This window comes from Diplotaxodon limnothrissa, linkage group LG17 (assembly GCF_057381915.1).
Source record: "Diplotaxodon limnothrissa isolate DT_005_m linkage group LG17, D_limnothrissa_male_GT1.1, whole genome shotgun sequence".
Taxonomy (NCBI): Eukaryota; Metazoa; Chordata; class Actinopteri; order Cichliformes; family Cichlidae; genus Diplotaxodon; species Diplotaxodon limnothrissa.
This window is the reverse complement of record NC_140612.1, coordinates 13,581,304-13,595,440: the sequence shown is the minus strand read 5'-3', so window position 1 is coordinate 13,595,440 and position 14,137 is coordinate 13,581,304. Positions and strand designations below refer to the sequence as shown.

Below are 14,137 nucleotides of genomic sequence, written 5' to 3'. Positions count from 1 at the left end.
ATTAACTAGTTATTATATTCTGTCACCAAACCTGTACTGCAACACTGACAAAGTACAAAAAAGCCTGATGTTCTTAAATTCTCTTCAAATCCATCTTTGCATAATAATTTATCTACCTTACAAACTTAAACGCTTTGTTTTATGCAATTGTTTTATGTTGTTGAAATAGAATAAAATTTATTTCAACTGTTTGCTTTAGCTTGCCGCACAGCAAGTTAAAGCAGCAAGGCCCAGGTGTCTGAGTGCTCTAATGGAAGTGCACATCTATTTGTACAGATATGCAGTCAGTGCCGCGGTCTCCTTATACTCCTTATACTAAAGGAAATGCTGCGTGTAATATAATTATCCAAGAACGTGATGTATTTCCAGTAAATTAGGGTTCTGGAGTTTCGGAGACAGTGGATACCTCGCTCTCGCTCATTTACATCACATGTTCAGACACAGAAGTAAGTGTATTTTTTTCTGCTCTTCGCTCAGGTGTTTCCATGCATGCAGGTGCAATGGTTCTCTACTCTGAACTCCCCGTGAACTCGCGGGCAATCTTTGCGAATTTTCTATGAATTCTTTCTGTCTTCTCGCGTGTGGCGACTTACACGTCACCCAGCGTGCGTTAATTGGAACTCCTCCAAAATCTATCGCTTTTATTTCAGTTTAGCCTTCGCGTTACTTCCTCGTTCCGCCGGAGCGCCGGCGGATGGGTATGAGAGGTTCAAGTGAAAAGCAGCCAACAGCATTTTTCTCTATCAACTCTCGTGTCGCCTTTTTTAATCTGTCTAGTGTTTTTCTGCGCTGTCTTCTTTTTTTCTGTGTAAAAGCCAAGGCATTCAACACTTCAAGAAGGATTTGCTGTTGTGCGTAAAATTGTCAAAGTTTTTTTATTGATTTCAAAAACGTGTTTAATTTCATAACCTTAATGGGCTGAAGTTATTTTTAAAAGAAGTAAGAGGAAGGAATTATTGTATTATTCGCCTTTATTTGATTGCACTTTGACTGAATCCATAAAAAGCAACTCGTAACTAGAAATAACGAGCTATTCACAGATAGTTGCGTTTGAAGCTAATTATATTTGTCATACCTGCCCTGCCTCGCCTCACTTATCCTCCCTGTTTTGTTTTTTTTTCTTCTTCTTCCCTGGTGTGGCATGGTAACGTCCAATTGTAAACATACATATACTATATTACTTCAGTCGCTTCAATGGATTCGAGTTGGAAACCCCGCCTGTGGGCCGTCCCTTTCCCAGGCGTTATATTATAACAAGACAAGCGTGTCTCCGGAGACAGATCTGTGTTCTGCTGCCCCAGACTGAGGCTCAGGGTGCCTCCAGCGCTCCACACGAGCCTTTACAACACACAACAAACACTCAGGCACATTTTTGCTGTCAGGACTCGTACACCTGCTGCGCTTCTGAGCTGAGACAAGAGTCCAACCTAGGAGACCATTCACACGGCAAGGTTACCGAGAGGAGACGGTTATCCTTTTTTGGGGAAATGAAACTTGAAGTTTTCTCCGCGCATCACTACGCGCAGAAGCCGCTGGAGTTGTGCATTGACGCAGAGGCGGGAGTCCCTTCTCCCCTGTCCGGAGACGAGCTGGGTTCGGACGGAGACTGCGTAGCCAACAGCCCGGCACCTGTCACACAGAGCAGCGATGGCGGCAAAGGGAAGCCCTACACCCGCAGACCTAAGCCCCCTTACTCCTACATCGCCCTGATCGCCATGGCCATCCGAGAGTCCAGCAGCGGCCGCCTCACTCTGGCAGAGATCAATGACTACCTGATGAAGAAGTTCCCGTTTTTCCGTGGCAGCTATACCGGCTGGAGGAACTCCGTGCGCCATAACCTGTCGCTCAACGACTGCTTCCTCAAAGTCCTGCGGGACCCGTCCAGGCCCTGGGGCAAGGACAACTACTGGATGCTCAACCCACACAGCGAGTACACCTTCGCTGACGGGGTGTTCCGCCGCAGGAGGAAGCGCATCTCCAAAAGGCCCCTCAAGGAGCAGGAAAGCCCGGACATCCTCAGCGAGGACACCCGCCTCCCGGCCCCGGAAGAGAGAGTGGGGGCCAAGTTCTCCAGCCCGTTCGCCATCGACAGCATCCTCGGCACACCTTTCAAAAGAAGGGAGGAGAGGTCGTGCGTGGAGCAGCCCGGCCCCCGGCTGTACTGGTCCCCAGTGGCCCACGTACTGCCCTATAATCTGAACTATCCGGCACAGCACACTTACATGTCAGAGGCGGCGTACAGCGGCACAGAGCCCGGCAGAGATGCACCCACATACCTCCAGCACACAGCATCGGGCACCGCTGCACCTGAGGCCACATTCAAGATGCCCAGCAAAGCGCGAGGCTTTCATATAGAATCCTTGCTGTCGTGAGACATCCAGAGAGCTGTCAGGACTTGTGTGTCCTCATCCACAGTGTGCACTTTGGTGGGCACTCTCAGCTTTCAGTGCTTCAACTGTTTTACTGTGTGAGAGTCGGTGTGTCTCATCATGACTACTGTAGCTTCAGTCAAAGAAAAATAAAACAAACATGCCGAGTTGTTAATCTAGATATAACTGTGTGCTGACTAAGCAAATCATTAGAGTCATTGTAGGACATTCCACTGTGTGTGTGTGTGTGTGCGTGTGTGTGTGTGTGTGTGTGCGTGTGTGTGTGTGTGTGTGTGTGCGTGTGTGTGTGCGTGTGTGTGTGTGTGTGTGTGTGTGAGAGAGAGAGAGAGAGAGAGAGAGAGAGAGAGAGAGAGAGAGAGTATTCATATTCGTATCTATGGTTCATTGGTCATTTCTACTGTAGGACGGCAGCAAAGTGCCACGTCAAAACTGTTAAAAGTATCACTTTATTTATATTTTCATGTTTTGTATGACCTGCTGTATAAATATTGTATAATATTATTGACTGGGCTGCGTTAGGAATCACGTGGCTGCACTAAGAAACGCATGGAAAAATGTGCCGTTTTCCTGAGATTGATTGTTTGATTGATTGATTGATTGGTGCATGCCTGTTATTTTTTATGAATAAACAAAACACGTGAAACAATGGGACCCTGGTGTTCACTGAGTTATTCACTGCTGACATGAAAGGGGGGAAGGCAGCTGTTAGATCAGAAGCAGGTGCATGAATAGGGAGAGGGAGGGCCTCACACCTGCTGTAGGTATTTGTTGTGGTTTCTCTTGTTAGAGCCAAAAAGGAAAATAAGTTGGTCTTATTTTCGTTTGAAAATGAAACCATAATTACAAAAATTACCAAAGTCAAAAGATATATAATTATATAAAATATTTACAATCAAAGGTTATGTTGAGTCTGGTGCCTTCAGGCTCTTTGGACGATGTCGCGTTTAGTGCGACACGTTTATCCAAACTTGTAAATATTAGCGAGTATTTACTTAGTAAAATGGCAAAATAGAAGTCAGCCATCGTTAATAAATGTTACATATGAAATGCTTTTGTGATGATGGTGCTTATTCGTATTATTTTCCATTTACTTTATTTATTGTACTCAGTCCAAATGGAAGAAAATACCTCCGCAGCGGTGAGGAGTTTGTCATGTAACAACATAACGTCTCACATTACATTGCAAACAAATGTGCCAGATCTGCCTCACAGACAGACTTCAACCCTAATCAAGAAGGGTTTTATTTTCCACCCACAAGAAAGTATCAAAATAAAAGACCTTTTTAAAAAGCCTACTTTTCTGTACTTATTTTATTTGTAATAGCCATCTTAAGTTTCCCATAAACGAGCAACACGGCTCAATGAAACAACGTTTAAAATAATCTACTGGTATTATTTACACTGCATAAAAGTTCAGCAAACAAACAAATCCATAAATAACTAAACCGAACAACAGAAGGAGAATTATGCTTTTTATTTATTTATTTATTTATTTTTCTTCAATTAATTGTTTTGTTCCATCTACAAAAGGCCATTTATGATTTATGTTCTGTGACCACATTGAGATTTACACGCATATCAGGATCTTTAAAAACACGCGGGCTGTTTATTGTCCGTGTCCCCATGCAGGAGCCTATACTTGCTCTCCTCGGTCCTGAAACGGACCCAGAGACTCGGGGCCGCGGGTTTCCTAACGAGGTGTTGATCACAAAAAAAAAAAAAAATCACGCGTGAGCTCAGACAAAATAATTGATCAGTCCGTCGACGCTTTTAGCCCAAACTCAGTAAAAGTGTCTCAAATTAAGCTGTAATAATAATTTTTGTTTTCTTGATTAGCACTAGTTGTTCAGAAATAAAAATCCAACTGATTTATTTTTTTCTCTCACTCTGTCATTCTGGGTTTATCTGTTTGTTGTACCATCAAATACAAAACAGAAAGTTTCGGTTTACACACTCTGCTGTGTTTAACTGTAGCTGTAAGTAAAGATACACAGTTCTGACACAAAGCCTGGTGACACATTTCACAATATAAGAGTTCCTAGTGTCAGTGATTTATTGAAGACTGTAGTGCACTAAACTTTCTTTAGATAGCAAAACTGCAACATTTCATTGTGGGGTAGAAAAAACAACATAGTGGATCAATTCTATTTTAGAGATGTTCAGGGCAACCAAATTATAAAGTGATAAGAGTTTTGGAATTTCTTAAATGTAAGTTACTTTGACTGTACTCAAGAAAAAAACCTGAATATCTCACGTAGCTATTTTTGTTACGTGCATCTTGAGGAATAAACGAACTAACAAACAAATAAATACAACATAAATAAAATAAAATATTTTATATAGTTAAGTGTATAGTCTAAGTTAGCCGTGCAGTAGCTCATATGCTCGTGGCCCCTGTACTGAGCTGGCAGTACGGGGGCAGGTGTGTGTTTACAGGGCTCACTCAGCAGCTGAGACAGGTGACAGGTGAGATTCGTTCCTATTTCTATGGACAATGCTGCAACCTGCAGGTGAAACACCGGAACAGCACACCTGTCGCTCTCAGAGCCTGTCACGTGGCCCCAGTCATCTCAGCACCCTTACATTTTTAATAACTTCGACACCAAGGCGCATACCTTAGGCTGAAAACGCTCTCTGCTTTTTCACTTCAGCCTTCGTCTCTTCTCTGCACCCATCACGCATTCTGTAGGGAGAACTGTGGGAGTGGGGGGAAGGGGGGGGGGGGGGGGTGCCGCGGTGTTATGAAACAAAACTATAAGGCAGGCACAATGTTAGGAAGTCCAAACAGTCTGTCACTCGGGCAAACTGAACCGCGCCTGACCTCCTAGAGTCCCGGAGAGCCAGCTCCAAAGCTCCCGGCACCGCCACAGGAAACGCAGGCGGAGAGGCAGGAGAAAAGCCGAGCAGCCAAAAGAATATTAGATTACCTTTAAAAGAGAGAGAGAGAGACCTGAAATCTGTATTTGTTATTGTTTCACTTGATGAATATTGTTTACTTCAGGCCTGTTGCACAAACAAGGAGCATACAAAACAACCAAGACAGAGCTAACTGTTACACACGTGAACACTGCCTTTGCGTGACATTCGGAAATAAGCTTTCTTTTTAAAGTTGTTCGGTTAAATTAGTTAACAAATAAAATCAGTAATGAAAGTACAAAATGTTCGTCCAAAATAATAAATTTTTCTAAATTGTGTTGAGAAGCAGGATAATTGATTTTATCCTTTAATAAAGAAAGAAAGAAAACAAAAAGAAAAAAGGAGGCCTGTAAGTTACCTGAGGTCAGAGCAGGCCCGTTTCTTAACCCTGTCTGATATTTTCTGTGGGATAATCATATATCTTCGTCCAAACATGCAAACAAACACACGGCCTTATTATGTCCGCAGTGACTTCATATCAGCCTCCAGTCGTGGCCGTGCTACAAAAACAGAAACACATCTCGTTTGTGCGCTGGCAGCTGATAGCTTTATATTCCAGAAGACCAAATTAGAAGCTCTATAAGATCAACGCGTAAAAAAGCAACCGGATCGCTGTCTTCAAAGCGCTCCCAGAACAAAGATTCCCTCTCCAAGCAAAAGCATCCTGATCTCGGCAGGGGTCATAAGTTTTGATGTCGCAGGAAATTTCTGGGGCCGTTTAGGTCCTCGAAACTGCAGTGGAAAACGATTTTATCCGCACATCCTTTGTTCTGCAAAGTGCAAAGGTTAGTGTGTCTGGTTATTGTTTGCTTATATCCTCCAGGCTATATCTAAACTTTAAAGGGCCCTTAGGCACACACGTGCACAGACACACTTGAGCGGGAAATTAAAAAGAGGCGAAAACATGGATATTTATAAGTTTGATTGCGTGGGGCTTTATTTTTCTCCCTTTGTGCGAGGTTCTGTGGAAATGAGGGGAGTAGTTGAAGTCGGCTGAAATTTACACTGAAATATTACAAATACGTGACTGAAAAAAATTAGAAAGGGGGGAGATTTACAATCATACAATTCAACCTAAAAGCTCCAGAAGTAAAACCTTTTTCTTTTTTTTTTTGTTCTTCAAAGCCCAATATTCTCCGCTCTGTCGCAGCACGGATGTTGATATTACCTTTATGGGATATATAACTCCATCATGTTGGACAAATCTGTGTGTGATGTCTCCATAGGGGAGGAAACTGTCGACGCCCGCTCGCCTAATTTCGCTTTTCTCTGTCTAATGAACGTGGGGCCCATGGGACCGACTCTGGCCCGGGGCGGTAAGCTGACACTGGCGCGCTGTGTGTGGTATCCAGGGCCGGGCTTGATGGAAAAAGCCTGCTTCCACTCATGTCAAAGTCATTTACTCAGAGCAACCCCCCGCTTACACACACGCACGGTAAAGACCACCACCTCTCCATCTCTCACACTCCTCTCCCCAGCCCGGCACCGCGACAGTTTGTTTTTGTTATCCTCTGGACCAGTTTGGGAGGAAATTATGAGCGAAATAATACAAATAACGCAATGTGGCCTTTTTTTCTGTCGGTGTTTCACACTGATGTGCTTGGGTATTATCTGCCGGGGGACATCATGTAAGGGCCCGTGTGAATGTTTTGGGCATCGCGGTTTCAGATGCAAGCTGGACATTTTGCACATATTGCGGTGGTTTATTCTTGTCAGAGGAAATTTATGCTCTGTGGCACATTGGGACGAAATCACTGCTTCATATATGGAGGAGCAGAGGCGGGGGGATAGCTCGTTTTTAAACTTGTGCGGCTGGCGTGTGGCGTTGTTGATTGGAGTGTCTGGGGGAGGTTTGATAGATGGCTTAATTGCGTGTAGTCCGAACTTGGAGAGAGGTGGTGGGAGGGGAAGAAACAAGACGAAGGAGAGGAGAGAATGAGAGGCTTTAAGGCTGCTGCACGGTAAATGGACTTGGCATGGGGGCGGGTGAGGGGGGTGGTGTGTGTGTGTGTGGGGGGGGGGGGGACTATTCGACACTGATTTCAGGGAGAATTGCAGGGGCAGAGTGCGGATGAGGAGAAAGGGTCGGGGGAAGAGGCGGGGGGCTCGAGCAGAGGGAAGAAAGATTTATGCAATGATAGGTGGTCGGACTTTGTTTGGCTGGACTGTTGCGCGCAATAAGTCCAAGGGTTTTCGTGTTTCCTGCACTTGAGGGATTATTATAGGCGGTCGATGGCCACCCGGCGCGTCACACAGCGCCACTTAGCGCTGCTGTGACACCCCGTGGAGTCCTTATGTCTAGCTACAACTCTGGACACTTAGTCTCCAGTGGATAACCGCCTCCCCCCACTCTCTCTTCCTCTTCCTCTCTGTCAGTGCGTACCAGCCGTGCGTTCTGCATGCGTCAAAGGAGCACCGTGCGTAACAGGAGAGTCGTGCGTAACTGGAGACAGATTTCACTCCATTTTGCGCTGGGATTCTGAGGACCACTGGCGGTGTAACGCTCACTTGCAAGGACACTGACCGCTGGGAGCCAGCACATTTCTCCCCCGAAACACCTCCAGGTCGTCTTTTCTCCCTCCCCTCTCTTCTCTCTACGCCAGTTGTACGTCAGAGCTGACATGACGACCGAGACCCCTCAGCAGCAGCTGGAACCTCCGCCTCCTCTGAGATCCAGCCCGGCGTCCGGCGTCCTGCATCCCGCTATGCTGAGCCCACAAGCCGCCACAGAAAGTTCTTCTAATGGCGTCAAGGGAAAGAAGACGAGCTCCGGTTTAAGGCGACCGGAAAAGCCGCCGTACTCCTACATCGCTCTCATCGTTATGGCAATACAGAGCTCGCCCACCAAGCGGCTGACACTCAGTGAAATCTATCAGTTTCTCCAGGCTCGCTTCCCATTCTTCAGGGGTTCGTACCAGGGCTGGAAGAACTCTGTCCGGCATAATCTATCGCTTAACGAGTGCTTCATCAAGCTGCCAAAAGGGCTGGGCAGGCCGGGGAAAGGCCACTACTGGACGATCGATCCAGGCAGTGAGTTCATGTTCGAGGAAGGCTCATTTCGGCGCAGACCCAGAGGCTTCAGAAGAAAATGTCAAGCTCTGAAGCCCATGTATCGGATGATGAATGGCATAGGCTTCGGCACCTCAATTCTTCCACAGAGTTTTGATTTCCAGGGTCCATCGGCCACCCTCGCTTGTCACAGTAACAGCTACAACTTGGACATGATGAGCAATTCAATGGCCGGGGGGTACGACGGGCTGAGCGGCGGGCACCACGTACCTCACATGTCCCCGAGTCCCGGCTCCACATACATGGCGAGTTGTCCTGTTCCTCCTAACGGGGAATATGGGCAGGATAGCAGCAGCAGTCCTGTACCGTCCTCTCCAGCCATGGCCAGCGCGCTGGACGGCCATTCCCCGTACGCCAGTACATCCGCACACTGGGCGTCCTCCGGCGGCTCCCCCTACATCAAACAACAGCCTCTAGCCTCCAGCAGCCCAGCATCCTCTGGTTTACACTCCGGCATGTCGCCTTACTCCCTGGAGCAGAGTTATCTTCACCAGAATGGCAGGGACAGCCACTCCACTGATATTTCAGGTACCACAGAATAACTCGAGGCTTACAGAGGGGTAGATGAATCCGGATTAAAATCTCTGGGATCCCCCCCCCTCCCCCCAAAAAACAATAATAATAATAACAATTTTCACTGCATCTAAGTTTTATCTGCATGATATAAGCACATTTAAAACGCAACACTCTAAATGAGTGGGTCTTTCTTCTGCAGAGGCCCGTGTTGATAACTGTAACGTGTAATTATGAAATTGTAGACTACACAGAAATTATATATATATATATATATATATATATATATATATATATATATATATATATATATATATATATATATATATATAAAGATGATTGTCCTGTATTTAAAGATGAAAAAGATTCTTAGAGGGAAATTCATATCTGTGCAAAGCGATTAAAAACACACGCAGAGAGAATTTACCATTATTCTTTTTAATCTGTTTGCAGACTTTTTTTTCCCGCATCATTTGCCTCAAAATGTAACCCGAACACACTAGTTGCAAAATAAGAACAAATGTTTTCATTAATTTTGTTAAACAGCAAAGATGCATCGATTATTGGCTGAATCACAAAGCCAGACAGCGCTTTGTGGTATTTTAGTAAATATAGTGACATTTCTTGCTGTGTATGTAACTTCATTAACAATCAGAAAATGCGTCATTTCATCCACAGTTTGTATAATTTCCATAAAGTCACATGTTTATAACATGTCACGGGATATTTCGGCGAATTATTAGATTAAGAAAAACAACTATTTTGCGCTCTCAAGTCACCTCCCAGTTCAACCTCATTTACTTTAGCAGAACACAGCCAGGCTTTACGAAAATCTGGGGATCTAACCGAGGCGAGTAAAACCCATGCTGGAGCCCGAAAGGGGTCCCAGAGGTTAACCAAACAAAGACTGTGCAGGTCGGACCACACTGGCGGTGGATTTCAACCACGGCGTATCCACAAGAGACGGAAGGCCTTGTTAAACTTTACGCAGCGTTCTAATTGAGCCTGCTCGGAGGATAGACGTGCTGGACTGTACACAGCAGACTCGCTAACAGTACTGTCAGTCAAAGAGGCGTGTGTGTGTGTGTGTGTGTGTGTGTGTGTGTGTGTGTGTGTGTGTGTGTGTGTGTGTGTGTGTGTGTGTGTGTGTGTGTGTGTGTGTGTGTGTGTGCTGTCTATGAAAACGGGCGCAGGGCAGCGAGCTGTGGCCCGGAGGATAAAGCCTGCTGTCTTCCCCCCTGAAAAACACGATCACATCTGGAGTCCTTATGACCTTGACGGAGCCGCAGTCTCCACTTTTAGTTTTCTGTTTCTGGAAACAGAGCCTCGCTCACAGACACAGACGATGGCCACTGAATCTGCCTGAAATAACGCAGCATTTTCAAAAAATAATGATAAAATGTAACTGGGTAGAAAACTGAAAGCATCCATATAAGAAAGCTAAAGAAGCCAAAGAAACTGAAAAGAACGGATGTGTGGCTGCGCTGTGAGCCAACAGGGAGGCTTGCAAAAAGAAAAATATTATGATTAAAGAATTCGGTTTTTTTTTTTACTTGTGTTAAGAAATATTAGATTTTTATGGCAACTGAAAATTTAAGCGTAAACACTTTATTTTTATAAATACAATAGAAGGACCGTTTACGCCATCAACAATTGTGCTGATTTTAAAGCCACACAAAAGTATCAACAGCACTGTTTAAAAGAGGAATAGCTCATGTTCTGCATTCAAAAGTTCTAATTTAAAAATGTAGAATCAAAGTAAATACTGATTTTAGATATATGACAAGAGCGTATGTTTTATTTCGATGAGATTAAATAAGACAGCAAGTTCAGCTGTTGTGTGTTTTTTCTTTCTTTTAGAATATTTTAATGCCACCGTTAATTTCCTGACAGTGATCAGAAATGTGTTCCTTTATTTCAAAACCTTTCCTCTCTGCCTCTCCACAGTGGGGATTCCGCGCTATCAGAGCCATTCCTCGGTCTGCGACAGGAAAGATTTTGTGTTGAACTTTAACGGCATCTCCTCCTTCCACCCCTCGGCCGGCGGATCCTACTATCACCACCACCACCACCACCACCCCCAGAGCGTCTGTCAGGACATCAAACCCTGCGTGATGTGAGCTCTCCTGTCACTGCGGACTTCAAAACAAGAGAGGCATCACAGCCACATCTGAACAAACACGCAGATCTTTTTTTTTTTTTTGGTCTATTTGTCTTTTTTGTAATTTTTGAAGGATTCGTGCTAGCATGGATGGTGGAGTCCGCACTCACATGTTTGCCTCCTATGCAGCCAAATATCTTTATTATTGTTAATTCTGCTGGACTTGAACTATGCATTGAAGAAAACATGAATGAAGAAACTCCAGAGGCCTTTAGAAGTACCACTTCGCCTATATGAACCCTGACAAGCTTTCTTCTTCAAGAGAAGTTTCAGAAACACGACTTTCGATGCGTTTGCTCTTGTAACACGTGCAAACCAATTATACTCCATGTAACTGTATCTTATTACACACACAACGCTTTAGGCTTTCATGAACTGCAACGAATCTTGCACTTATTGTATAATCCTTTTACCATTTTTTCTTTTTGTTTTGTCCTGTAAAATGTTTCAATAAAGCTGATATATATTTTAGGCTAAATTCCGTCAGTCTTTCCCTGCGCGTGTATCCATCACATTTTCGATTCACTTGAGTTCAAACGAGCTGATCTTGAGCTTGCATGGAGCAAAGACACATAGTCTAATTAAACAGAGCTGTATTTTAGGCCCTTTTAGAAAGTTCTTGGATTATTTGGTCAGCCTGACATGTGCTTGGCCAAATTTCTGATTCTTTACTTTTGCTTTTTATTTACTATAATTGTTAAACCTATTTAGATTACATCATAAAGTGTCACCTATGTGTTAAGCGCCAATACATAATAGCGCACGTGGTCTACAAATACGGACAAGGTAGATACTGCTGCACATTGAGTATTTTTGATAAATTAGGTCAATTTCATGGTAATATTTCTACTTTACCTTAAAGTTTGGATGCTTATTATTAAGCATCTATTCATTTGTTGCATAACTACTTTGGATCTCAGTGTATTTTCCTGCACTAACTGTCAGGCTATGAATTTCTGTTATTCTCTAAAATAGTTTCCAGCGAATATTCAGTAACATACAGTAAACAACCCTATAATGTTTGTTTAGAATCTTAGTTTAAAAAAAAATCAATAATTGCCTTTATTTTAATGTTCTGCTTAAAGGTGTACACTTGAGAGAGGATCCGATTTTTTTCTGTTATTGTTGTTGTTTAGTAACCGTTTTACTGGTTTCTGTTCGGTTATGTAGTCGTAATTACAGAGCTTTTACTTATTTGAAGTAAAGGGATTACAGTTATTTAAAATATATAATATAACATTTGGATCACAGATCTAAATCTTAAGTCAAGACATAAACAGAAAAATGTATAATTCATAACATTTAATGTAACGTATAACAGTCCTGTGAGCACCTTTTGTATTTTACTGGATTTTAAGCGCACTGCTTCAATATCAACATACTATAAATATTTCAAGAGGATGATATGAAGTTTATTTATATCCTGTTAAGTAGTTCAATTTAAAATAATACTTCTTATTTTACTAGTTGTTTTGTTTATAAAGTCACGGGTTTAAAGTAAACACAGCTTTTAAATAAATGCAGTAAAAATGAAAAATGTAGCGGCGCTCAGTATAAGAGAAAATCCAGGAAAGTAAAATGCCTTTAAAAGCACACGCGTGTGCATATATGTAGGCACTTGCTACCACTGTATATTATATTAAATTATAAGAGAAGCGGGATTCTTGTTAACGCTCTGAATGAAACAGATGTAACATGGAGGGAGGAACATTATTAGTCTAAGATCAGAGGGGGGAATGATCACTGCTTCAGACCAGTCTTGGTTTGAACGTTGCTTCATTTCACGTGTTTCACAGCCGTGTCTTGCCCGTGGAAGGCAGCTGAAAATCTTTTGCATCCTGAGGCTGCTCCTTTCCATGTGGTCATCCAGGGTTGCCAACATCTCAAGACGCCATATAAACAAATGAAACGACTGGGCCCGAGTCTGTGGAAATGCAACAAAGTGGTATTTTTAGAGTGCGGTAAACAGATCAGATTGACACAGAGCTGCCTCGTCACACAAACACAAAGCAGACTCGGGCTGCCGCACTTGTGCCCTTACTCTTCTTTCTCTGCATGGTTTTTGGTCACGAATCAAATGCAGCATCCTACAGATTACACATCTGTAGGAGCTCCTTATTAGGACCCCGGCATCACGTGACCTTTGATTGTCACGTGCAGTCACACCTTGTATCTTAATACAAGATATGAGAAAAGCTTTTTCCTCTCACGTCACCGTTTGTCATTTTAAACACATGACAGCACACTCTTTTCTTTCTCTTGGCCCTTAATGAAATAAAACCTGTTCTCACGTAACCTAAATGTAATTTATGCAGAGTAAAGAATCTGCTATCACACTGCAGAGAAAAATGAATGACCTGGCTGCAGTTGTACAACAAACCCTTTCACAATCTTCATCATTTCTGTGTAAGTCAGCGTGAGAGTCAGTGTGAGGAAAACACAATGGGAGAGTGGCCGACTGAGTCATCCTGGTCTTTCTGAAGTGGGCTCCTTCTTGGCAACACAGCAAAAGCAAACAAGCATCTGCAGCCACATATCAAAAAGAAGAATATCTCTGACTAGACAGAAAAGTCATTTTTTTAAAATATATATATATATTGTCACACAAAAGTGGCAAAACTGACCCTGCAGCTGCTGGATTTTCCCAAACAGGATTTTTCCAGCGGCCTCTTATTTCAATATAGTGGTGAACAGTGCCATCTAGTGGTCACTGCCATAGAACAGAGACGTTTTTACAGAAACTCAGGTGACCAACTTTACACAATTCAGCCGCAACATTAAAAACAACTACCTCGACGTTGTGTAAACTACCTCCACGCACGTTGAATGTCTCTGATCGGGCTGGAGGTGCGCTGTGGTGTCAGGAACTATGTTTGGTGGTTGCTCCTTTGGGTCCTTTGGGACAGCAGAGTGGGACTTCCGTGGGAATGAACGTAGGATGCTTGTTCCTGCAACGGATTGATTGGAGTGGGGTTTGAGGGAGCTCAGTCAACATTTTGGTCTGTTTGTCATGTTCAGTGGAGGTCTTGGGCAGTTTTTGTGGTTTGGAATCGCATCTCCAAAGCAAGAACATTTCATTCTTAATCAG

General features: G+C 43.5%; 2 protein-coding genes across 2 annotated transcripts; both read left to right on the top strand.

Moving 5' to 3' along the window:
- Window positions 1–1,487: 1,487 nt before the first annotated feature.
- On the top strand, window positions 1,488–2,372 carry foxq1b (forkhead box Q1b). The gene has a single exon (XM_085376345.1). The coding sequence runs from the start codon at window positions 1,488–1,490 to the stop codon at window positions 2,370–2,372; it is 885 nt and encodes a 294-aa protein (XP_085232471.1).
- Window positions 2,373–7,927: 5,555 nt separating this feature from the next.
- foxf2b (forkhead box F2b) lies at window positions 7,928–11,008 on the top strand. The gene is made up of 2 exons (XM_085376101.1): window positions 7,928–8,903; window positions 10,836–11,008. Exons 1-2 carry the CDS (start codon window positions 7,928–7,930, stop codon window positions 11,006–11,008), a joined length of 1,149 nt encoding a protein of 382 aa, XP_085232227.1.
- The last annotated feature ends 3,129 nt before the right edge of the window (window positions 11,009–14,137 follow it).